At 31.7% G+C, this 27,057-nt stretch overlaps 1 protein-coding gene across 11 annotated transcripts in view; it reads left to right on the top strand.

Annotated features, from left to right (window-relative positions):
* SENP7 (SUMO specific peptidase 7) overlaps positions 1–27,057 on the top strand; it is a 134,258-nt gene that overhangs the window by 70,743 nt on the left and 36,458 nt on the right. For 7 of the 11 annotated variants that reach the window (XR_005651501.1, XR_005651500.1, XM_039856853.1 and 4 more), the window contains 6 exons: positions 152–349; positions 7,863–8,057; positions 21,459–21,577; positions 24,480–24,658; positions 25,640–25,979; positions 26,736–26,893. Coding sequence is in view for 9 of the 11 variants with exons in the window: in XM_039856853.1 (XP_039712787.1) it covers positions 152–349; positions 7,863–8,057; positions 21,459–21,577; positions 24,480–24,658; positions 25,640–25,979; positions 26,736–26,893 (1,189 nt within the window). In the remaining 2 variants the exon portion in view is untranslated. The remainder of the gene's footprint in view (positions 1–151; positions 350–7,862; positions 8,058–21,458; positions 21,578–24,479; positions 24,659–25,639; positions 25,980–26,735; positions 26,894–27,057) is intronic. The other 4 variants (XM_039856848.1, XM_039856855.1, XM_039856854.1 and 1 more) reach the window with 4 other exon arrangements.

The raw sequence follows: 27,057 nt of genomic DNA, 5'->3' as shown, positions 1-27,057 counted from the left end.
AATTTTTTACTTATGATATTTACTATTCTAGTTAATTGCTTGCAATGAAATTTAGAATTCCTGGAGGTTTTCATTTGTTATAGTTTGTGATGACTTCATGTATTATACAATGTTTAGTACTGTATGTATTAATTATTTATGTGTGTAACAGGCAACTCAGAGTTATGTTGACGAATGTCCTATGGACGGATTTAGGACGAAAATTCAGAAAGACCCTACCTAGAAACGATGCTAATTTATGTGATGCCAGCAAGGTGCAATCAGACTCATTGCCTTCGACATCTGTTGACAGCCTAGAGACATGTCAAAAATTAGAACCTCTTCACCAAAGCCTTAATTTATCTAAAAGGTATGTTGTTCAGTATTGATTTTGTTCAACTTACCACATTATGAAATAATATAAGTCCATCCCCACTAGGCTTAAAAATAAAATTGTTGGAAATGAACTTTAAGAAAATCTGCATATGCAGATGTGCCCCATTGAAAACAAATCTTAAATCTGACAATATTAATTTATAAACTTACTGATAGTTATATACTTCATCAAGTAGATTGATTGAGTTATTTTTAAAAATAAGTGTCCGTACATTTAACTTCATAATTTGAGTAATATATTTTTAGAGAAATATATATATTTTTAGAGAACTATTTATGATTTAAAATGAAGAGATATATATAAATAGGTAACAACTTGGATTAAATGACATCTAAAAGGTATATTATATATTTTTTTTTACTTTCTGCATCTTTAACATATCTTTTAGTTGTTATTAATCTAGGTCCTTAACGCCTTTCGACTGTTTTGAGCTTTCTTTTTAAAAGAGGAGATGATATTGAAATATTACTACCAAATTTTTTTGTATAAATATGCAGTTTAATTTTGAAAACTAACAAGACCAGATTTGTTTTGTATTTTTTAAAAGAATTATGTATGAAGCTTCGAGCTGAAAACTAGGAATTAGTGCTGGGACTTTGTGATCTGTAACAATATTTTTAATGTATTTCCAATTTACAGTTTTAACCCTTAAATGAATAGTTTTAGGGAGAGGTACTTTGCTTTCATTTAGCATAACCTGTTTTAGCTAGATAATGCTTTGGTTATGTGATCTGTAATCTGAATGACAATACATAAGTGTTTTAAGCCAAGATTCAGATAAAACCCACTAACTTTCAAAACAGTTATTTTAAAAATAAAAGTAGAACTCTGTCAAAACTTCTGAACATAGTATTATACATTAATTTAAAAAAGGGCACTCCTTTTAAAAAAGGTGAAAACATAAAAAAGCTAAGTAATGAGTGTATCCTTACTAGATGTAAGGATACTTGATGTAAATTTAACTTTGTAAAGCACCATAAATCTTAGAGTCAAACAACTTAGCTTCAATAATTTATGAAGCAGTTTGCTTTCATTCTTCTGGATTCTAGCATTTTTCCTTTTTAGTATGGGTGAATTATTCCTTTACTGTGCTGATAGATCTAAATAAAAGGGCTAGTTAAAAGAGTAGCCCTTCCAATCCCTTTGACTCTTTTGAAAAGAAGATTCAATTCTCTTCCAAATGACAAGCTCATCAGTCCCCTCATTTCATGTCTGTCCTTTTTCAGCTAGAACAGTGTAATGTTCCATCCTCTTAGAACAGTTTTTTTCACCAGGAATTGGTAGTAGCTAGGTTATATGTTCATGAAATTTCAATATAATATGAAGAGTCCCAATAATATTTGAATTTGGTTTTTACTATCTATGAGTGCTTTTTTTTTTTTTTTGATTCACTTCCTGGGGTGAACTACTAGCTAATCTAGAGTTTTTTCTCAGCTCCCCGTGTCCTCAATTTAACTTGTTTTAAGTGAATGCATCATCTTTGTTTTCAGATTTATTTCTATATCTGTATCCCCTTCCTGTCTGAATATGACTGCTCTATGCACTCAATTTTCCATATTAGAACTAAATTAGAACTTGTGAATTGTCCTAAGTCCTCCTTCTTCCTTATCCTTCATATCCAGTCATTCATCATGTCTAGTTATTTTTACCTCCTAAGCCTGGAAATGATCTCTTCTCTCTTTATTGCCACTGCCTCAGTTCAAGCCCTAATAACTTTGTGCCTTTATTACTATGATAGTGAATGGATTGGGCTTCCTGTGCATAGTCTTTTTCTTCTCGGTTATTTTCCTATATGGTTGCCAAAATATTCATTCTAAAAAGCACATATTACTTGCCACTCTCTGGTTTAACATCTTTCTGTGACTCCACATAACCTTGAGTATTAAGTTTGAACTCCTTGACTTGGCATACAGTGTCCTTAATGATCTCACTTTTGCCTGTCTCTAGCCTTGCATCTGTCTATTCTTCCACATTTATACTGTGTTTTAGACTTAGGTAACTGTTGGTAGCTCACTGAATATATAATGTCATTTTATATGCAGTTTGTTCCTTTTTCTTGGAGGCAATTCTCCTTTTTGTTTTTACTTACTTCTATTGGTCTTTAATATTGATCTCATATGTCATCTTCTTGGGAAGCCTTCCTTGATTCCACCCCTCCCCCACATCTGCACTTGATCCCTTTCTTTGTTTTACTAAGCAGCCTGTTCATGTATCATAGAACTTGTTACACTATATTGTGATTTTTATTTTCTCTACCTCCCTGACAGTAAATTTCACGAAGGCAGGAACTACATATTTAAAAATTTTTTCTCTATTACTAGTACCCAGCACATACTACATATTGAACACAAACTAAATGCACATACTAAATAGTGGACATATACTAAATGCTCAATAAATGTTCGCTGAATACAAGGAAGAGATTGTTTCTCAGCAAAGTTACATCCCCAGTCTTTTTGAGTGGGGAATGTAGTTTCTTCCATTAGAACCAATTATTTGCTCTGTAATTTTGGTGGATTAAAAAAACAGGAAAAGAGATATTACAAGCTTCAAATAAGCAAATTGAAGAACTGTTTAGGATATGGCTCTGGGTAGATATTTTCTGTCTGGGACGTGCTATCTGGAGTAGGAGACTTATGCTTTCTTTAATCTTTGCTTAATTTTGACGTGATGCTTTTTGTCTTATTTCCATATTTACTTGGGACTTCATCATTTCAAAAAGATGAAAGGGAGAAAAACTTAGTTTTGTTTTAAATTTTATCTTAAAGTTTAACTATAGAGTAAACCAAAATTATTCATTTAATCCTAGAAATGACATTTTGTTAGAAATCTTATTTGCATTTGGGATCTAAAGGTAGTGATCTAAGTATGTTGCCTTTTATGTGAAGACAATTTAGCTTTTTAATTTCTGGATAAGATTAAGAAAAACAGAAAACATATGATAAAGAAAAGAATCAAGAGTTAGAAACATCAAACTAGCAGTATGTGCAATGCACAAATTTCTTTTTAAATAAGCAAACTATGTTTTAGTATAGGTTTTATCTCCATATGTGGTTTTACATCTGTTTTCTTAGGGGAAAATTTCTAAACATTTATGACCTTTGATCAACAGGCAAGAAAGAGCCTGATGTAACACAAATACAGGGCTGTTGAAAAGATAAACCATCTTTCTCCTGCTTTCATCAGTTGGCATCAGAGATTTTTGAGAACTATGGAAACAATATACTTGTATTTAATTAAGAAAAGTTAGCTCTGGGTTCTTGAAATGCCCTAAATGCTATAATTATATTTATTCATATTTTTCTTAAGATTTACATATGTTTGAAGTTTTTAAAAGTACATATTCCAAATATTGTTATGGCAAGACTTTTTGGATACTACAGTATTTTTTTCATCTTAAGACTTCTTTAAGCCAGTAATATTTTACTTGAGTGATAATTTATGCACTTAAAATTTAGCTTAGTAAAAGAACAAATTCAGAAAATCTGTGAATCTCTTTAAGAAAGTTATTCAAAAATTAAATTTTTTTTCTCTACATAGCTTAAGAGATTGATTTAGAAAGTATGTTTTGAATTATATCATCTTGGATAAGAATGGATTTATGAGAACCTTATTAAAATATCACATAGCACAGTTTTAGAAAGACATGTAAATTACAGCAAAATGAAAACTAAATTAATATTATAATGTTTTTGCTTGTTATAGTATAGCTTTATTACCAGATGTAATTATGTTATCTTTCAACAAGAGTTACATTTATTTAAAAATTTGCTATTGATATGAAGTTTATATTAATAGCTCTTATCACTTTTTTCAAAGTTTTCCTTCATTTATTAAATTCTTTGAATCTTACATTTTCCTTGCTACTTATGCAGAGAATGAAACTACAATTTATAATTGAGAAAATTAAGTATCAGAGAGAATAATCATGCAGAGACACAATCAATAAATGGCATTACTTCTCAGGCCAGCATACTTTCTGCTTCATCTCAGCACATTATAAAATGTGTTTTTTCTTTGGTTTATCATATTATATTTTTAAGTGTAATTTCAAAATATTATTAAAGTTAAATTCTGTTTTATTTTACTGATACTCTTTACATACTTGGAAAAAATTGGAAAGACTGTGTGAAATGACAATTTTCAGTCCTTCTGTATGGAAACCATATGAGAGATGAAGTATACACCTTTATATATTTCTTGTAAAAATTCAGAATCTCTTGAAATGCTGGCTATTCCTGGAATTTCCATAGTAGTGCTAATTTATATAATTGTACACCAAAAGACAGCTTTGGTATTATGAACTTAGTCATCACTTTATAGATTTGTATTCTGTAAGACTGTCACACAAAGTTCTGTTTCCTCAAGATACTCAAATTGATTAAGTTGCCAAGAGTTGATGAAAGATGATTGGGCTATGGCTCTGTGTTATGAAGAGCTGGGTGTACTATAGGCATTGTTAACTATTTAGTTATTTTTTCAAATAAGATATTTTCATCAAGATTGCAGAATATAATAAATTATGACAAGCATTATTCATAAAAAAGTAATTTATAACTTTGAGCAAGATTTCAATAATAGGAAAATTAAAGCGAGTTTACATTTACTGTGCACTTATTATTATGTAATTATATACTTATTATGTGCCAGGACTTGTGCTGTTTTACACCTTAACAATTTGTAAGGTAGATATTATTCTTGCCATTTTAGAGTTGAGGTCAATGCTAAAGGACATAAATTAAGGTAAGTAATTTGCTTAAGGTTATATATAATTAGTTATTAGGTGCTCAAATCAGAATCCGACCCTTTGTTTGTCTGACTCCAGAGCTTTTACTCTTAATTCCTGTGCAATACAACTTTTCATTCTAATGAATTTTAATTTTTTTCTATAAGTAAAGTAGAAATCAGACTTTATTATATATTTTAGGTAATATCTAATTCATCAACCTTTGAATATTCTGCTTATTTTTTAACTTTGTGGTATTTGCTCACATAGTAATTGAGTGCTTTCTAATTGGGAGATATACCATCATAGACATGCTTGAACCTTTTGATAGCTTCACAGGCCCTGTAAGATTTTTGTGCTTTAAAGATGTGTATTCTACTGCAGCGTGATATATAATCTTTTCAAATGGTTTTTGGGTGAAATTTGAAATTTTTCTTTTCTAGAAAAATTTTAGCTACTCATTTAACTTAAAGGGTCTCATTTATCTTTCGAAGTTTTTTTTCCTATCTCTTCTTTGCTTTTTCTTTCTCATCTATCAGCAAAACCATACAAGAATAGTATCATCATTTATTATTCAGAAGAGAATTCTAATCTTGAAAAAATTTCCCTTTCTTTGCTGATATATGAACTATCCCCCCCACTCCCTCACCCCGCTACGATTATTCTCTTTAGCATTTTGTATAGGACTAATCTTCTATGGATAATATCTCCCCTACTTAGAGAGACAGCTTTTTTTAGAGACTCAATATTTTAAAACAAAGTTAAACATACTATAGTTAGGCATTTAAATAGAGATACTAAATGATCACTGACATTTCTTTGATGTATCTCCTCATATGCCCCAAATTTTCTCTTAAATGTTACAGTTTCTGAATGATTTTTTATTATGAGACATATTTTAGAATTTAGTAATGATAGGGGACAATAACTAGAGTATATCATCAATTCTTAGAATGTTACCAATTTAGTATATCAGATTCTCTCATGTCTTAAAAGTGAAATTTTATTTATACTATGATATTTATCTGGAAAGGAATAATTCTATCCTGAATAAAGTTTTCTCTGCTAATATTCCCCTATTTTTCTTAAAGTATTGAGAACCACAGATGAGGTTTTTTTTAATGATTCATTTCATAGCAATTTCTCATGTGAGGTCAGATATAAGAAATCTTAAGTTCCCTTCCTGGTCCTATATCATCCCCATTCCCACTTCACATCCAGGATTTCAAGGAAGGTTTTGTCAGGCATCACATATTCAAAGCAGACAATATTAAATAAGATTCTTAGAGACAAATCATGCAAGGAGGTAGCAAATATCTCTGCCCTCTCCTCCTCACAATTAGTGGTTGTATTAGATGACACACTTCCTTTCCCTTCTTTCTTCACTTAAACTCTGAGTTCAGGGAGTTGTAATTACTACTAGTCTTTGCTTTTAGATCGTATATATTACTTAATTATTGCAAATTTTTTTGTGGTGGTTATGCTGGAAATAGACATTTTCAAAGATTTCCTGAAGTTGTGATAGAAAAGCTTAGTTTCTGGATCCTTTGATAAATTAGTACTAAGGATACAGTGTAATGGAATAACATTTTAAAAAACTAGAAAATAATAGCCCCAGGTTCTTCTAGGAAGAGATACTTACTTGGGCAAGCATTTAACTTCTCTGAGCTTTGAGTTTTTATGTTTAAAGAGAAAACTAAATTATTTTAAAATTCTAAGATCTGAGATTTTATGCTGTCTGGAACGTAGTGAAAAGAGCATAGTACCTCTATGTAGAGAAAATAAAGAGTACATCTTTAAGTACTACAGCAAATATAAGTATGGGAAGCTCACATTTTTCACTCAAACAAAAGTACTTTGGTTTTGCTAAGTGTTGTTTATTGTCTCTCATGAAGGGCCAGCCAAGTGATGCTAATGGTATATTGATAACAGTGATATGAAAACAGAAAAATGCAGTAACAGTAACTTAAAAAATTACAATAATATGCTTGGGTCAGTCAATTCAGGTCTAAATTGTTGCCTTGAGGGCAGCATTGTAGTATGGCGAAGTATGTCAGTTGTTCATAGCAACAACTGGCTAACCAAGAAAAGATTGTATTATTCTTTTCTGTTTAAGAAGACACCAGGCTTACATAGTACATTTGTTATGAATCTTTCCAATTTAAAATGTTTGGAGTTTTAAAAACACACCTTAATTTCCTAAACATTTAATATCGACTCCTTACCTGATGCTATTATATAAAACTTATATATTACCATCAGTATATGTGTGGTTTCACTTATGGAGTTTGTTATTACCATAGTTGTAATCCAAATGATGTCTGTTTTGTTGGATGTAGCATTTATCATTTGCTTATTGCAAGTATGTAATTACTTACCAAGGACCTTTATGTTGAATGATAGAAATAAAATTTCTTGATTTGTAGTAATCTTTGTTTTTAATGTGATTGGAAAAAAGAAAGCAGTTTTTGAGAAAAATTATTAAAAAATTTTAAGCACCTCAGAAGCATCTGTTGTTACAGTTAAAGCCATTGTAGTGACAGGCTAATCTGTGCCAATGTATATGACACAAGTACTTTTAGAAACAAAAAAAAGTGTGTTCATCCAAAATTTTGAGTATTTACAGGTTGATATCTAGGGTGGTGTAATTCTTACAGCTTAATTGTGTCAAGATGAAAATGTTTGAAAATTTAGCTTCTTAGAATATATTCTTTACTGCAAACTTCAGTACAGTACAGTGTTTGTTATTTTGTGTGACAGGATACCCAGAGTTATATTGACGAATGTCTTGGGAACGGAGTTAGGAAGAAAATACGTAAAGACTTCTCCTGTAACTGAGGCAAGTTTGAGTGATACAGACAACTTGCAATCAGAGCAGCTTTCTTCATCATCTGATGGCAGCCTAGAATCTTGTCAAACTCTAAATCCTCACAAGAGCTCCCTTTTATCTGAAAGGTATGTTTAGTGATAACTTTACTCAAAATAAATATCATACTTATTTTCATGAGCCCTTTTTTATTCTCCCCCCCACTGATATGTTATTGCTAAATGTGAGGCAAATGCGCTCTGATGGCTAGTATTACTTTCTCTCCTGGTGGCTGGAATGGGTGTTGGAACTGACAGTCCATGGCTAACAATCAGTTTCAGAAAAGTATCCATCGCTCCACTTGTGTTTTGGGAAAAATGAATGCAGATTCTTGATGAAAGTTTAGTTACTTATTTCAGTATTTCAATTTTTTTTGTCTGTTATAATTAAAATACATTCCCCTGACATGTATCTGTCCCTCCTCCTCTTTCTTATCTGTCCATCTAGCTGGCCAGCTGTTCATCCATCTATCCGTCCGTCTGTTCATCCGTCCGTCCGTCCGTCCATCCATCCATCCATCCATCCATCCATCCATCCATCCATCCATCCATCATGTCTTATTTACTGTTTTTTTATGTCCAGATTCTAGAACTGCACCTGGTGCTTAGTGCTCAGTAAATATTTGCTGTATGAGTGGCTGAATGTATTCCTCACAAAAATGGTTTAAGATAGTCTGATTCCATTAATAAATGTTGCTTACTGTGCTATTATAAGAGAAATGGAAATTTGAAGTTGCTTTTGTTTTAAATTCCAGAAGAGGCTCATGAGAGGACAGTAAATAAGAAATAAATTGTGGGAAAAGGCTAGGGGATGTCAGTAAATACTAATAGACCTTTTAACTTTAATTTTATCATGAACTTCTTTTAATTTTATACTTTCAGCCAATACAATTGTTTTGATCTGAGTGAAAATTTTTGATCCAGTCTTAATTGTTTTATTTTCCCCCTGAACTACCCAAAGATAACTTCTGGTTTGTATTTTTCTTGTAAGCTTAATTACATTAAAGAGTATTTATAGTTGCCTCTTTAAAGATCTATAACAAATTTCTTACATTTCTAACACATTTTATTTTTAGAAACTTATTTCTTATGAACTTAAATTTTATGAATTTTTCTCCTTTCAAAAAATAGTTTTCACCTAGATTCTGCTTTATGAATTGTCATTGTTTATCAGAGACAATTTTAACTTTATACTTTATTAGATCTCTTTCTGAATTTGCTGGAAAAAAATGAGTTTCAGGGGCATTATCTAGTTACTAATAAATTTAACTAATGTATAATTAGGGATATTGGAAACATTTATCATTTTGTACTATAAGTGTTTATTTCTGCCTCCTCTACTAGACCACGGGCTCCTTAAGGAGAGATATCATGTATTATTTTAATTTATACTTCATGCTTAGCTCAGTACATTTTGAATTTTGTGCACTTGGGTTGATATTAATGTCATTTAACCTTGACCTTTGGACTTTTGAGTTGTAAAAACAAAAAATTTTGAAAGCGCTTTCTACTTCACAAAATTCTTTATTATCTCTTTTAAATCTCAACATCTGAGTAGACTGAATCAAGAACTGGAAAATCTAAATAGACCAATCAGCAGTATGGAAATTGAAACAATCATCAAAAACCTACCAAAAAGTAAAACTCCAGGACCAGATAGCTTCACCAGTGAATTCTACCAAACATTCAAAGAAGATTTAATACCTATTCTCCTCAAACTCTTCCAAAAAACAAACAGGAGGCAATACTTCCCAACTCATTTTATGAGGCCAATATTACCTTGATACCAAAACCTGGTAAAGATAAGACAGAAAAAGAAAACTATAGACTCAGTAGCTCTCATGAACACAGAAGCAAAAATCCTAAATAAGATGTAGTGAACCGAATACAGCGACATATGAAAAAGATTATACACCACAATCAAGTGGACTTTCTCCCAGAGGCACAGGGCTGGTTCAACATATGCAAATCAATTAAGGTGATATACCACATAAATTAAAAAATAAGAATCATATGATTATATCAATAGATGCAGAAAATCCTTTGACAAGATATAGCATCCATTTATGATCAAAACACTTAACAAAATCGGTATAGAAGGAAAGTAACTTAACATAATAAAGGCCATATATGACAAACCTTCAGCCAATATTATACTTAATGGTGAAAAACTAAAAATCTTCTCTCTAAGATCAGGAACAAGACAAGGCTGTCTACTATCACCACTGTTATTCGATATAATGTTGGAGGTCCTAGCGAGTGCAGTCAGGCAAGAGAAAGATATGAAAGGCATCCAAATAGGAAATGAAGAAGCCAAACTGTCACTATTTGCAGATGACATGATTCTCTATACAGAAAACCCTAAAGACTCCACAAGAACACTACTAGAAACAATAAGTAAATACAGTAAAGTCTCTGAATACAAAATCAACATTCAAAAATCCATAGTGTTCCTATACTCTAATAATGAATTGCCAGAAAAAGAAGTGGAAAAAATAATTCCTTTAGCAATTGCAACAAAAAGTATAAAATACCTCGGAATAAATCTAACGAAACATGTGAAGGATCTATATAATGAAAACTGCAAGACCCTTTTAAAAGAAATCAAAGAAGATACAAAGAAATGGAAAGATATTCCGTGTTCTTGGATTGGAAGAATCAACATAGTTATAAATGACCCAAAGCATTATACAGATTTAATGCAATCCCCATCAAAATCCCATCAGCATTTTTTGAAGAAATGGATCAAAAAATCATCAGATTTGTATGGAAATCCAAAAGACCCTAAATTGCCAAAGCCATCATGAGAAAAAAGAACGGGGCTGGAGGCATCACTCTGCCTGACTTCAAATTATACTACAAAGAGACAGTAATTAAAACAGTATGATATTGGCAGCAAAACAGACACATACAGCAGTGGAACAGAATCGAGAGTCCAGAAGTAAACCCATATTTACATGGGCACGTAATTTTCGACAAAAAGCGAAGAACATTCGGTGGAGAAAGGAAGGCCTGTCAATAAATGGTGCTGGGAAGACTGGAAAGCCACGTGCAAAAGAATGAAACTAGACTGTTGTCTATCACCACACACAAAAATTAACTCAAAATGGATTAAGGACCTGAATATAAGACTTGAAACAATAAAATGCATAGAAGAAAGTATAGGAACAAAACTCGAGGACCTTGGACTTAAAGAGGATTTTATGAATTTGACCTCAAAGCAAGGGAAGTAAAAGCAAAAATAAATGAATGGGACTACATCACACTAAAACCTTCTGCTCAGCTAAAGAAATCATCAACAAAGTAAAGAGACAACCATCCGAATGGGAAAATATATTAGCAAGTGAATCCTCTGTTAAGGGCCTAATATCCAAAATATTCATAGAACTCATACAACTCAATAACAACAACAACAAAAATGATCCAGTCAAAAAATGGGCAGAGGACCTGAACAGACGCTTCTCCCAAGAAGACATAGAAATGGCCAACAAACGTATGAAAAGATACTCATCATCGCTAGTTATTAGGGAAATGCAACTCAAAACCACAATGAGATACCATCTTACAACTTTTAGAAAAGCTATAATCAACGAGACAAGTAATAACAAATGTTGGAGAGGATGTGGAGAAAAAGGAACCCTCATACATTGCTGGTGGGACTGCAAATTCGTACAGCCACTATGGAAAACAGTATGGTGTGCTTCCTCAAAAAACTAAGAATTGGTCCATATGATTCAGCAATTCTTCTACTGGGTATTTACCCCAAGACTTGAAAACTCATATCCCAAAAGATATTTGCACACCGATGTACATAGCAGTATTGTTCACAGTGGCCAGGACATGGAAGCAACTAAAGTGTCCTATGATAGATGATTGGCTAAAGAAGCTGTGGTACATAAATACAATGGAATATTACTCAGCCATAAGAAGAGATGAAATACTGCCATTGGCGATAACATCGATTGACCTCGAGATAATCATGCTAAGCGAAATAAGACAGAAAAAGTTGAAAATCACATGATATCACTTATACGTGGGATAGAAACCTAAAATCAACAAATGAACAGGACAAACAGACTCATGGACATGGATAATAGACAAGTGGTTATCAGATAGATGGTGGTGGGGGAGGGAGGTAGATTGGGTAAAAGGGGTCAAATATATGGTGACAGAAAGAAATCTAACTATGGGAGGGGAACATACAATGCAATATGTATATGCCTTACTGTTAAATTTTACACTTGATACTTACTGGATTTTGTTAACCAGTGTCACCAAAAAATAAAATAATAACTTTTAAAAAATTTCACATGTGAGAGTTTGTTGTGCACATAACATATATAAATAAAATGTTATAACTGAAGACTTACGTAAGTCTTAAGTCATTTGAATTCCATGGGAACAGTATATCATAATTGACCATGGAATTCAAATGACATCAATGCATATTCATGCTGTTATGAATATCAGCACTAATTCTGAGACTTCTATGAAATTATCATATTAAATCTGTACTTTTCAAGCTTTATACCAGTCGGGAGCTAAGGTTTAATAATAGACCTATAATTTCCAGCTGTTCCTCAAATCTGTTTATTAAGAACTCTAGCTCTCCTCAAGTTCTTTCTAAATAGTTATTGTCAATAAAAGTTTGCTGTCACCAAGCTAATATTGATAAAGAATCCCCAATCTGAGGTTCAGAAAAGGAGAAACTTTATTCAAGTTAACGATATGCAATCTGAGGAAATGGCAGACTCCACTGTAAACCAAAAGTGCGCTCTACCAAAACAGAGGGGAAGCCACCTTTTATAGAGAAAGTTTTTGCCCTGTTTCCTGATTGATCCATTTTTATGAAATGAGGAATCCAAATAGCACAGCTGTGATTGGTCTAGATAGGATGGTCCTGATTGGTCAGAATCATGTTTACCGATTGGTTGTTATGGGGCACGTCTAATTGGGTAGTTTAGATGCAAATGAGGATATAGCTGTGCAGTTCTGATTAGACAGGGCAGATCTCCGTCTGTTGTTTGCAGATCTCCGTCTGTTGTCCTTTATTAAAGGACAAGGAAGTCCTTTAATAAAGGACAAGGAAGTCCTTTAATAAAGGTTGACTCAACGGGCAAGAGCCCAGTGCAGGAAGCTGAAGGTTCAGTCTGTAGCTTTTCCTTGAAATGTAGTGTGCATGAGAGGCTTCAGTCAACAGTGGCTGCTAGACTCGTTATGAATTTGTTTCCAGTTAATCATGTGGAATCCTTCTTGGTAGATGTATTCTTTCTTGAGGTTCACATTATGAAATTTCTAGGTGGTTTTCGATGTGGGCCCTGAAAATTCATTCTGTTGGTGGTAATTTTCTTTGATTCTTGAATTTGCAATAGGCACAGACTTTGGAGACAGACATCTGGATTCAGATCTTAGCAGTACTCCTAACACGCTGACTTACTTTGGGCAAGTTACTTACTCTGTCTTTGAAACAGGGATAATAATACACACTTTATAGGATTCTTGTGCAGATTTAAGGAGATAACCTATGCAAAGTTCCTAATATAATGCCTGGAACTTAGTAGGTGATTAGTAAATGGTAATCATTATTTTTGTCTGTCTTATCACTGCTGATATCAAACGAGCCATTTAAGGCTGTTGTAGTTGATGCTGCTGAAATATTTCCATGATGAGAATGCCAGTGTCTTATTTTGAGATTATTGCTAACCCAGTTGCCATTACCAGTGCAGCCAAGGCAATTGTCACAGCCATACTAGTATTACCATTTGGTTTGAGGAGGAGTACTGTATGCCTTAAATCAACCTTTAATTCTCTCCTCCCTTAAAATGAGTTCATTTTGTGGAGAATCCAGAGGGCCCCGTGGAAATAAATTGCAAGTATGGTTTTATTAGCACTTCAGTTGTTGTGCCCCATTAGAACTGAAGTACAGTTGTGAGCACAGCATAGGCTCAAGGATGGGACTCTCCCAGCCTGCCTGTCTCAAAATCAGGAAGAGTAAATAAAAATTATAGATCTTAGAGAAGGTGATATGATGTTCTGACATTATTATTATTCTGTTATTGTAGAGAATGTGGTAAACATACCATTTCTTGTTACGAAGATATAATGTTGAGCAGCAACTAAAAATTGGTGGGTGGAAGAATGGGGGCTCTGACTGTGAAAACTGAGTTTTCTTCTGAAAACCTAGCATTTGTGCCCTTGATGATACATTTATGCATTGTTTTATGCTATTTTATATAAGGGACTTGAGCATCTGCAGATTTTGTTGTTTGCGGCAGGAGAGGTTGGGCTGGAACCAATCCCCTGCGGGTACTGAGTGATGACTGTAGTTAAGTTTTTGGGAATCCAAACATTATATGCGGATTTTTGACTGTATGGTGGATTGGCACTCTGAACCCAATTTGTTCAGTGGTCATCTGTAATCGTTAAATTATCTTGTATTGAACTTTGTACTAATATATAATGTCCTTTTTTGTCTTGTAAACTTTTTGATATAAAGTCTATTTTGTCTAATGTTAATATAGTCACTCTTGCTGTCTTTTGGCTAGTATTTGCATAGAATACCTTATTCCATCCTTTACTTTTAACCTATTTCTGCCTTTGGATCTCAGTGAGTCTCTGTAGGCAGTGTATTGTTGAATCATATATACATATTTTAATCTATTCTGACAATCTTTTTTGTTTGGAGAGTTTAATTAATTACATTTAAAATAATCGATAGGAGTGACTTATTTCTTACAATTTGATATTTGTTTTTTATATGCCTTATAGCTTTTTTGCCTTTTTTTTTCCTGCATTACTGTCTTTTTGTTTCCTTTTTGTTTTTGGTGGTGAAATTTTTGGTTTCTTCCTCATTTCCTTTTGTCTGTATTCTATAGCTGATTTCTTTGTGATTATTGTGGGGTATTTAACAGATTTATAGTTACAACACTCTAATTTGATTTTATAGCAGCCTAGCTTAATAACATTCAGAACTGTGCTTCTATACATCTCTGTCCTCATCTCTTTTCAATTATCAATCCTACAGAATTATATCTTTATGCATTGTGTTAAAAAATATAGTCTAATAATTAAAAAAATGCATTAGTCTTTTAAATCATGTAGAAAACATAAAGGCAAATTACAAAGGTATGATAGAACTAGTTTTTATAGTGGTCCATTTATTTGCCAATAGTATTTATTTTTTCATATGACTTTGAGTTAGTGTCTAATGTCTTATCATTTCAATGTGGAGGACTCCCTTTAGCATTTCTTGTAGGGTGGTCTAATGGTAATGAACTCCCTCAGGTTTTGTTTATTTTGATATTTTGCCCTCATTTTTGAATGACAGTTTTGCCAGATATAGGGTTTCTGGTTGAGTTTTTTTTTTCTTCAGTACTTTGAATATACCAAACCAGTGCTTTCTAGCTCCCATGTGTTTTGGTGAGTAATCTGCTGATCTGCTGGAATCTTATTGAGATTCTTTGTATGTGACCAGTTTTTTTTTGTCGGTACTTTCAAGATTCTCTCTTTGCTTTTGTCTTTTAATAGTTTGATTATAATGTTTCTCTCTGTAGGTCTCATTGAGCTTTTTAAATGGATTTAAAGCAACAAACATTTATTATCTTATACAGTTTCTGAAAATCAGGAATCGGGAAGGTCTGAGTTTATTCTACCACTAATTCCTCAGGGTTCTTGGATGTTTATGTTCATGTCTTTCATCAAATTTGGAAATTTTTTTGTAATTTATTCAAATCTCCTTTATTTCTTCTTTTGAGACTCCAGTAATACATATATTGGTCCAATACTCATGTACTATATGTTCTTTAGGCTTTGTTTTTCTTAAATTGTTCTTTCTGTTCCTCAGATTTGATTATTTTCATTATCATGTCTTTAAATTCACAAATTGTTTCTTCTTTCTGCTCAAATCTGCTTTTGAATCCCTCTATAGAATTTTTCATTACAGTTAGTGTACTTTTTAGCTCTAGAATTTCCTTTTGGTTCATTTATATATTTTGTCTTTTTGTGAATATTTTCATTTTGTCATAGATAACTTTCTTTGTTCAAAACTTATTTTAGCTCTTTGGGTATCTTCCAGACAGTTGTTTTAATGTCTTTGAGTTTGTCATCTGGATTTTTTGGGGGACAGGTTCTGTTGATTTATATTTTTTCTCTGAATTGGCCATACTTTTCTGTTTCTTTGTATGTCTTTTGAATTTTTTCGTTGAACACTCAATATTTGAATCTTATAGTAAGTCTGGAAGTCAGGTTCTTCCCCTTCCCAGGGTTTGCTATTTTTTTCCCCCCTTTTTTTTTTTAAAAAAAGTTATTGCTTGATTGATTGATTGTAGCATGCCTCTGTTCTAGGAATCAGCCTGATGTAAACACAAGGTCTCAGGTCTTTTTTGAGTCTGTGTCTTTCCTTGGTCATGTCAGTGACTTTCTAAATATCCTCATATATGCGATAACTTTGTAATGTTCTAGTCTTTAAGGGTTTGGTTTCCCTTAAATGCATTAGTCTTTTTTTTCTTTTGAGATGTTTGTTGTGGGGAGGGGTGCGAAATAGGTGCTAGCACTTTAAGTCTTTTGGAAGTCATTTTAGTTGGATAGGGAGAGTATTGCAACAATGGTGGTGGTGATCAGAATATGGACTCCAAATATTTGGAGGAACTTGTCAAGACTATTGACCTTGGTGTCTGCATACCCATGCAAACTGTTCAAGGAACTTGGGCATAGCTTTGGGGCTAGGGCTGGGGGATGGTTTGTTAGCTGTTATCACCCTAGGAGCTGAAATAGACCAAAATTAACTGCAATTCTTGCTGAACCTTTTGATTGGAAGTTGCAAGTCTTTAATAGACTGCAGACTTCCAGAATAGTTACATAAGACAGATTCTGCCAGTGCAGTTGTTGTCTAGGTAGAGAGATGGTATGTGCTTCCTGCTCTGCAATCTTCCCGAGGTCACTTGACATGTATTTTATAGTTTACAGTGCAGGAAACCTTAATTTATTTTTGGTATCTGATTTTTTAGTGCTTTTATAAATGGTATTGTAAAAGTTTCTATGTTGTTAAATAGTTTTGAAAATGTAGTAATTACTATATTCTATTAGAAGGGAATGCTGTAGTTTAATAATTTTATAGTTTTTTATTTAAAAAATTTTACCTACTTAAATAATACCATAATGAGTTATTTCATTAATAGTTATTATGGGTGAGAGTATTGTGTGTAAAGATTTAATTCATTCTATGACTATTGGCAGTAATAGCATATTGATTTCCCAATGGTTTGTAGCAAATTAATTCTTAAAATTAGTGAACTTTATTGATAGATTACTGACAGATAATACTGTATTAGTTTTAGTTATACAACATAATGATTTACTATGTGTATGAATGGGAAATGATTAATATAATAAGTTTAGTTAACCTCTATCACCACACACAGTTATATTTAAGATGTCTTGGTAACTTTCAAATATACAGTACATGTATAATGGAAACATGCCTTTTTACCATCTTCACCTATTTTTGCTGACCATCATTCTGGCCCCCTCCATCTCCATCAACCACCAACCTGTTGTCTATATCTAGATGATTTTTTTTCTTTTTAATATTCTACGTGTAAGTGAGGTCATACAATATTTGTCTTTCTCTGACTTATTTCACTTAGCATAATACCTCTGGGTCCTTCCATGTTATCACAAATAGCAGGATTTCTTTCTTTTTTTTTATGGCTGAATAATATTCCTCTGTGTGTGTGTGTGTGTGTGTGTGTGTGTGTGTATTACATTTTCTTTATCCCTTTCTCTATTGATGGACACTTAGGTTGTTTCTGTTTCTTGGCCATTGTAAATAATGCTACAGTGAACATGGGGATTGTAAAGATACCTTTTTGAAATAATTATGTTATTTCCCAAGGATTAATATGCAGTAGCTAAATTGCTGAATGATATAGTAGTTTTATACTTAATTTTTTTAGGAACCTCCACAGTATTTTCCGTGGTAGATGCACCCATTTACATTTCTACCAACAGTGCACAAGAGTTCCCTTTCTCTACATCCTTGTCAACACTTGTTATTTGTCTTTTTGATAATAGCCATTCTAACAGGTGTGAAGTGATACCTCATTGTGGTTTGGATTTGCATTTCCATCATGATTAGTGACATTGAGCTCCTTATGTATACCTCTTGGCCATCTTTAAGTCTTCTTTGAAAAAAAATTGCTCAGTTTCTATGTCCAGTTTTTAATTGTATTCTTTTTCTCTTTTGGATTTTGGATTTTAACTCCTTTTTGGATATATGATTTACAGATACTTCTATTCCATAGGTTGTCTTTTCATTTTGTTGATAGTTTCCTTTGCTAAAGGGAAGCTTCGTAGTTTGTTATATTATTTACATTGCTTTTGTTGTCTTTGCTTTGTTGTTAAATCCACAGGTCATCTCTAAGACCAATGTCAAGGAGCTTCCCTTCATGTTTTCTTCTAGGAGTTTTATGGTTTCAGTTCTTTAATCCATTTTGAGTTGATTTTTGTGAATAATGTAAGATATTGGTCCAGTTTCATTCTTTTGCATGTGGCTGGCTGGCTTTCCCAACATTTATTTCTCCATTGTGTACTCTTTGCTCCTTTGTCATAAGTTAATTGACCATACGTGTGTGGATTATTTAAAAAAATTTTTATTATGGTGACATTGGTTTACAAAATCCAGTAAGTTTCAGGTGTACAAGTGTGGATTTATTTTTGACTTTCTATTCTGGATTGATCTCTATGTGTGTTTTTCTATCAATACCATACTCTTTTGATTACTGTAGCTGTGTAATATAATTTTGAACCAGGAAGTGTGATTTCTTCTGCTTTGATCTTTCTCAAGATGCTTCGGCTATTTGGGGTCTTTTGTGGTTCCATAGACTTTATTAAGATTGTTCTATTTCTTTGAAAAAGGTCATCGAAATGTTGATAAGGATTGAATTGAACCTGTAGGTTGCTTTAGACATTTTAACAATATTGTCTTCTAATCCACGACTTCAAAATGTCTTTCCATTTATTTTTGTCATCTTCAATTTCTTTTATCAATCAATGTCTTACAGTTTTCAGTGCACAGGTCTTTATCTTGGCTATATTTGTTCTCAGGTATTTTATTCTTTTTGATGCAATTATAAATGGGCTTGTTTTTTTAATTTCTTGATATTTTGCTATTAGTGTATAGAAATGCAACTGATTTTTGTATATTGATTTTGTATCTTGCAACTTTACTTAATTTATTGATTAGTTCTAAAAGTTTTTTGGTGGATTCTTCAGTTTTCTACATATAAATCATATTATCTGCAAAAACAACGGTTTTACTTCTTCATTTCTTAATTAGATACCTTTTATTTATTTGTCTTGCCTAATCGCTCTTTCTAGGATTTCCAGCGCTATGTTGTTGAATAAGAGTAATGAGCGTAGGCACTATTGTCTTGGTCTTTATCTCAGAGGAAAAGATTTTAATCTTTCACTGTTGAGTATGCTGTTACCTGTGAGTTTGTTGTATTGGCCTTTATTGTATTGAGGTACATTCCTTCTATATCCAGTATGTTGAGAGTTTTTTCATGAAAGGATGTTGAATTTTATCAAATACCTCTTCTGTATCTATTGGGTGACTATATGATTTTTATTTTTTATTCTGTTAATGTGTTGTATCATATTTATTTGTGGATGTTGGGACATACATGTATCCCTGGAATAAATCTCACTCGACCATGTGTAGCATTTTATCTTTGATGTATTGTTGAATTTGGTTTCCCAATATTTTGTAGAAAATTTTTGCATCTATATTCGTTAGGAATATTGTCCTATGCTTTTCTTTTCCTGTAGTGTCTATACTTGGTTTGGTATCAGGATAACGATGGCTTCCTAAAATAAGTTTAGGAGTGTTCCCCTCCTTTCAATTTTTGGGAAGAGTTTAGGAAGGATTGGCATTAATTCTTTTGAAATTGTTTGGTAGAATTACCAGTGAAATCATCTGGTCCTGGGCTTTTCTGTATTGAGAGGTTTTTTATTACTAATTCATCTACTTACATTGTTGGTCCTTTCGTATTTTCTTTTTCTTTATGATTCATGTTATATGTTTCTGGTTATTTATCTATATCTTCTAGGTAATCCAATTTGTTGTCATATAATTGCTCATAGTAGCCTCTTGATTATTCTGTGTATTTTTGTAATATCAGTTGTAATGTCTCTTTTGATGTCTGTTTATATTTGAGTCTTTTCTTTTTTTTCTTAAGTTTATCTAGTTATAGGTTTGTCAGTTTGGTTTCTCTCTTTAAAAAAAAAACAGTTCTAAGTTTTGTTGATTTTTTTCTATTGTTTTTCTGGTCTTTTATTTATTTCTGCTCTGATCTTTGTTATTTCCTTTCTCTTGATTCATTTGTTCTTTCTCTAGTACTTTAGGTATTAAGTGAGGTTGTTTATTGGAGTTCTTTCTTGTTTCTTAATGTAGGCATTTGTCACTATATACTTCCTTCTTAGAGCTGCTTTTGTAGGATTTTATAGGATTTGATACGTTGTGCTTGCACTTTTGTTTGTTTCAGGGTATTTCTTGATCTTCCTTTTGACCAGCTGGTTTATTCAGGATCATATTGTTTAATCTACATATATATGAATTTCCTAGCTTTCCTTCTGTTATTGATTCCTTGATTCATAATATTGTAGTTGGAAAAGATACTTGGTATGATTTCAGTCTTTTTAAATTTGCTAAGGTTGTTTTGTGGCCTGTTTTATGATTTATCCTGGTGACTGTGTCATGTGCGCTTGAGAAGAATGTGTATTTTGGTGCTATTGGAAGGTGTGTTCTATAAATGCATATTAGGTCCATTTGATCTAATGTATGGTTCCATTCTAAAGTTTCTTTGTTATTTTGTCTAGGTGATTTATTCATTGCTGAAAGTGGGTACTGAGGTCTCTTGTTATATTAAATTTTTATTAATAGTGACATTGTGTTCATCATTCCAAAACTTGTTTTTCAAAAACCTTATATTTTATATGTTTAACTGGTATTTAAAATTATTTTCTTTATATGTAACATTTGTTACCACACTCCAAACTTTATTTTGTACTTAACTTTTGATATGTGAACCATGCTTGAAACATATTAACAATTATTTGGCTTGTAATTTTTAAAATACTCATAGGTATGATTATCATGTACTGTGTTCATGGAATTTTTACTTTTTAGATCTCTTTGATGTATTCAATAATAGTATTATTCTTTTGCTCATTTTTCATATTCAGAATCCCGTGGTGTTGGTATCTTATTCCTCTTCCACCCCAAAGAAACATGGGGAATTTAATGGTAGAATAGGGATGGGAACTTATTTCTCAAAACTTAGTTCATTGTTATTACTTTTTTACTGTTCAGATCATATACTCTTGTCTATGAGACTGTACTTGTAACTTACTGACTTTATCTTGAATATAGACCAGCTGGCTTCAAAATTCATTTGAGTTTAGAGGAATTGAGTATATTATTTTGTTTTGCAGGGTTTCACAACTAAGTAAGAGAGTCTATAATAAATATGCAAAGCAGGCTGCACATACCAAAGAAAAGAGAAGAGATGATGATAGCATTTCTTTTATAATGTCTGATACTCAACCTAAAGGTTCGTTAACCTTAGAAAACTGTTATTTCAATTTTTGTGTATTGCATTTGTAATAATTTTTGTTATAAATAACTTTATTTAATTTTACATTTAAAGGCTATGTGAAAATAAAGGGAGATTATTTAGTAACTCAAAGAAAATTGCCAAATTAACTATTTGCATACTGTAATATATATTTCTTGATTTATTTACTAAGTTCAAAAGTAAATTTGGATATTTTGTTGTTGTCGTTGGAGTTGGGCATATACCTATAAATTTACAATATTAGTTTAGCTATTTCTAAGAGTTGTTCCATGGATATGTTTGGGAATTTATATTACTGCTAACTTGATTATTATTATTGTTAGTTTCCCACTGTCTATCCTCCTATTATGAAATACATTCTTTGTTCATTAGAATTTCTCTCAACTCTAGGAGGATGCCAGTACAAGCCTCTATTAGCATTTTTAAAGGTAAATACATACTAGACTACTGAAAATTCTTTGTAGGCCCCCTGGCATGTAGGGTTAATGAACTGACTTCTTTTCTCTTTTCTGTCTCTCTTTTAAGATTTTAAAATAATTTACAAAAATTTGCGCCAGAACAATTTACTACGTTAGTCATATGTGAAACTAACATCTTCAGGGGTCTCTTGGATTATTGATAGCTTCAAACTAGTGAGGTATTTTGTTTTCTGAATGATTTTATAAATTATTTGCAAGAAAAGATGGTGCTTTAATAACACTATGCAAAATTTCTTTGTACTTCCTTTGAAACACAGCTATTTACACATTTTTAGTAACCTTTTCCATAGGAGAGGAAAACTTATAAAGAAACTAGACTAATAACTTTGTATACAAGAAACCAGCTACAACTCTTATGAGGGCAATCTTTAGAGAAAACGTGACTCTATAGTCAGAATCTTTCAATTAAACGACTATCTGCATATAATGAAAGACATTTCTTATGAATTGTGCTTTTTCAGGAAATAATTACATTTAGTTATCAAATAAAAATATAAATATTTGTACAAATGGGATTAATTCATATACTGTCAAGACACAGTTAAATCCTCAGATTCCACTGCTTTTCTAGGTAAAGTAAAAATAGTTGACTAAAAAGCTTTCTGATTTGTGCCCTTCAGTATTACTTCAGAGTCATGGTGGAATTTTAGATTTATAGTTGGGAAAAAATGCATGGTAAAAGAAGTGCTTTATACTTTCTTAATACCCCTGAGTTTCTGAAACTTAGGTAATGAAGCTTTATTAAAACTCACCATGCTTTTATCCTATTGATAATTGTGTCTAATACAGTTTGTTTAATACAAGGCCATAGATTAATGGGAATTCTGAATTAAATGACAAGTGTGCCATTCTTTTGTAGTATATTGTTTGCTTTGTGGAATTTGCTTTTATGAAAATAATACATTGGAAATATTTAATATTTTTTGGTTTACAGGAATTTTTCATCTCTTTGATTTTATATGCTAGTGATACTTGCAAGTTAAATTGTATATGTTATGCAGGTAGAATCCTATATTTATAATGTTTAGCTTTAGCTAATAAATTTATTTCTGTTTTGTATGAGGTAGTCCTGGCCAATGTGCAAATACCTGTATAATAGAGTTTTTCTTGAGCCACTTTCATCAGTCTCTTTGTTATAGGATTTATGTTTTAAATTTTAATTTGATACAGTTTTTATGTGTAGAAATCATATTTGACTATCTTTACAGTTTACAGAATTACATATAAAATTTATTGTACTTTTCAAAATACTGTGTTGATGATTTTGGGAGTTAAAGAGAATTTTCTTTGGAAATTGGGGAGGTAGTAAAGAGAATTTTCTTTGGAAATTGGAAGACTATTGACTATCTTGAAGTTTGCCCTCCTTCCTGTCCCAGTACCTGCCTTTTAAGCAAAAACAAAGAGATGAATGCTAGTCGTTAGGTATCTATGAAACTAGAATAATAGCAAGAATAGTTTGAAGAGAAGGGGTGTAGTATTAAAAGAAGTTTGAATGAACGGAGAGGTCAGGCTAGTAGTCAGTGTTACATGAATTATAAGTCATGGATTCAGAGAAGCTTTGGGACTTGCTGTGCATAAACTTTCAGTTTGTAATTGTATGGTATAGATTCTGAAAGCAAAATAATTCAAGATAAGAATCAGGTAGAACCTATTAGAAGGTATTTTTGAATGATAATATATTTGATAACTGAAATACTAAGCAGTTTTTATAATAATTGTCATGGTTTCAAAATAATGCTTTCTTGACTTAAAAAATTTAAGTCAAGAGCAATTTATTCTCCATAGGGTAGAAAATTTATTGGAGACTTCAAATAATAGGGTCTAGATTTTTAAAAAGAAGAAACCAATTGTGAAGCAAATTGATAGCCTTGTGAATGGTTACATATCACACAGTCAGATGCTGAGGAAAGCTCTTTTTAAAAGAGCAGTGATCAGTACTTTGCTCTTTCAAATTATTGTCCCTTGAATTTCACTTAAAAAATATAAAAAACTTACATTTTAAAAGGACAACTAATTTCTAAAATCAATGAATTATCAAAATGTTTTGAGACATGAATTTTCTAAATTTTATTAAGACTTTTATTATTACAGTTGAGTGCAATTATAGCAAAAGGTAAAATGTGGTTTGGTTGCTTTGCTTTGGTTACTAAAGAATACTCTCTTTTTATATATTTTCCTCATCTTATATTTATTATACAATGAACATTCACTTTGTTTATGCAGTTTAAAATAGGATATTTCTTTATATTCATCCATGTCAATAAGAGAATTTAACAGGGGTCTTCTTTTTAAAATTAGCTTTGTAAATAGTATATAATTTTGATAATATTTCAAAGAGTTCTTCTTAAAAAGATTCTTTCTGTCCTTTTTGGTTATATTTATGTCTGTTGTTTTTTAAGACCTCAATAGTGGAAGTAGACATGATCATCTTGAAGAGCGTAGCAGAAACAAGGATGATACATATTCTGATTCAAAAGTGGAGCCCACTCTGATTTCCAGGAAGAGAAAGAAAAGGCTTAGAAGTAATTTATCTGATTCTCATAATTCTACTTCTTTATTTCAGTCAGCAGAACAGACAGTAAGTAGAGGTATTTAGATATCACATGAAATAATTTGTGCTATGATAAAAATGAATTGACCGTGACCAAGTAATATTTTTGTAGTTTTCAGCTTTTATCATCAGATTTCTTCCTTTTGTCTATTTTTAAATTCTGTTTGATTTTTGAAAAGTAATTTAAATGAAACTTTTTTTGCATTAAGACAGTTATTGGAACAAATTTTAAATGTTATGAATGAGTAAAAATGTTAAAATTGCTCTTCCTCGGATACCACGCCTTCCTTTTTTAAAAATTTTTCTTTATTTTAGACAAATACTATTCATATTGTCTAGGTAATTGCTTTTTCATTTGCTCTGTAAAGTTATTACCAGATTTCTTTTATCAGTAGTAATTTACTTACCAATTTCTTTAAACTTCTCTTTATCTAGAATTTAGGGAATTTTTTGTAAGTAAAGAATACTTAATGCATTACCTATTTTCAAAGACTTAATAATAATTAAAATCAGGACTTTGCAGGGCCTTTCACTTATAAACATGATTTAGATTTATACAATAATTGAGTGCAGGCAGTGATTGATTTTTATAATTTTTCATATTGTTAGGAATCTTGAGTTTTTAATTTTCTATTCTTGTTACTAGTCACATGATGTCATATGGCCTCATTACTTTTGCAAAATAAAACTAAAAAAAATTTCTCTCCTGAAGTTGACTTAATCATGGGAGGCCATCTGCAGCACTTTGAAATATGAAAGTCTTACCATCCCATCCTTTTAAAAATGTTTAAGCATCAGATTGGACAGATCAAACTCTGTATCTTTATACTTCAGAGACACTGGCAAGAATAATATAGTATAATTGTGTAGTTTTCTATCACTGTAATTATAGACATATAATATTTTTACTTTCATATTCTTCTTTAGGAATTTAAACTTAAAAAAATTCTTTATGCTAGCCAAATTTGGAAAATGCTGACTTTTTTGTATGCATTTATTTATGTTCAGAAAGAACAAGAAAATAACTCAACGGTATCCACTGAGTCTGAAAAGTCAAGTGAAAATCATTATCAAGACCCAAAACTGATAGATGAAATTACACCTGAACCTATAGAAAGTGATTTTACTAACCTATCCTCACTTAATAGTCAGGAGTTGATTTTGAGTGCAGCTCCCAAAAGCACCTCTGACTGTTCAATCACTGAAACTTTTGAGAGCTCCGTTTCCACTGATACCCTGGAGAGTTCTACCCTGATTGAGAAGGATGAGAATGAATTGAACATAAAAGAAAAACCAGTTTTAAGTGAACACAGTGAAGGGAACCAGTCATTGATCTCAGCTGAACCAAGTAAGTCGCAGGAGGATTATAAAGGCTTTTAATTTTTTCTGCTTTTTTAATTTCTTCTCTCCAACAAATTTGACTAAGGCAATAAGGTGTTTATGACATCACTGCAGAATATATTAACTTTAGAAAAAAGACTTGGGGTTTGGAGACTTCATGAATTTTGTAATATTGATTAAGGTAAATAGTGGAGTACTTTTTTTTTTAGTATATTGTAATTTATCTCATCAGTAGATTTTATTTGTTTTTTCATCAGTAGATTTTAAAAGATTCTGTAAGGACAATTATTATTGTCATTTGGTTGCTGAAGTACAGAGAGTTTAAGTGCTATTTAATTATTGTCATTAATCTTGATTTAATTTTCTAATATTTTATATGGTCACATCATACATAAAAAGTTGCAAAAGATATACAGTAAATAGTCTTCTATATCTTCCCCTAGCCATCTATTGCCTCTTCCTGGAAGCAGCTAATGTAACAAGATTCAATGAACAATTTAGAGTGATGGCATAATAAGTTGTTAGAAGTAGAACTTGTTCCTAAGTTCTCGTGGCTTTATCCATTTTAAAATGTCTTAAGCTTCAACCTGCAGGTAATTGCTAAATAATAGCACTGATAACGAATAATAGGCCAGTTTCTAAATTGAATAAAGTTAGATTACATTTCATGGGACTGTTAAAGATATATTGTATGAATTAGAAAGTTCTGTTTTTGATATGTCATTACTGTGACACATTTAAAAAATACATTTTTCCTTTTTAGTTGTTGTTTCCAGTGATGAAGAAGGACCCATTGAACATAAAAGTTCAGAGATTCTTAAATTACAGTCTAAGCAAGACCATGCCATCACTAATGAAAATGAGAGTACTTCTAAATCACCATTGTCAGGACTACCACTGATTACATGTGATTCGGTACAGGTAATTTATTTCTGCTTTCTCATAGATAAATAGTGAAATATTCACTGTTGGCTAATGACTATTTCTTGTTTCATCAAGGAGAATATTGTAATAAAAATTACAAATTTTCTTAGTTTGAATTTTGAGACAACTTTCATGTTAGTTTCAGAGATGTATGTAATTGT

Source organism: Pteropus medius, unplaced genomic scaffold (assembly GCF_902729225.1).
Source record: "Pteropus medius unplaced genomic scaffold, Ma_sr-lr_union100, whole genome shotgun sequence".
NCBI classification, from domain to species: Eukaryota; Metazoa; Chordata; class Mammalia; order Chiroptera; family Pteropodidae; genus Pteropus; species Pteropus medius.
This window is presented reverse-complemented; position numbering and strand designations above follow the sequence as displayed.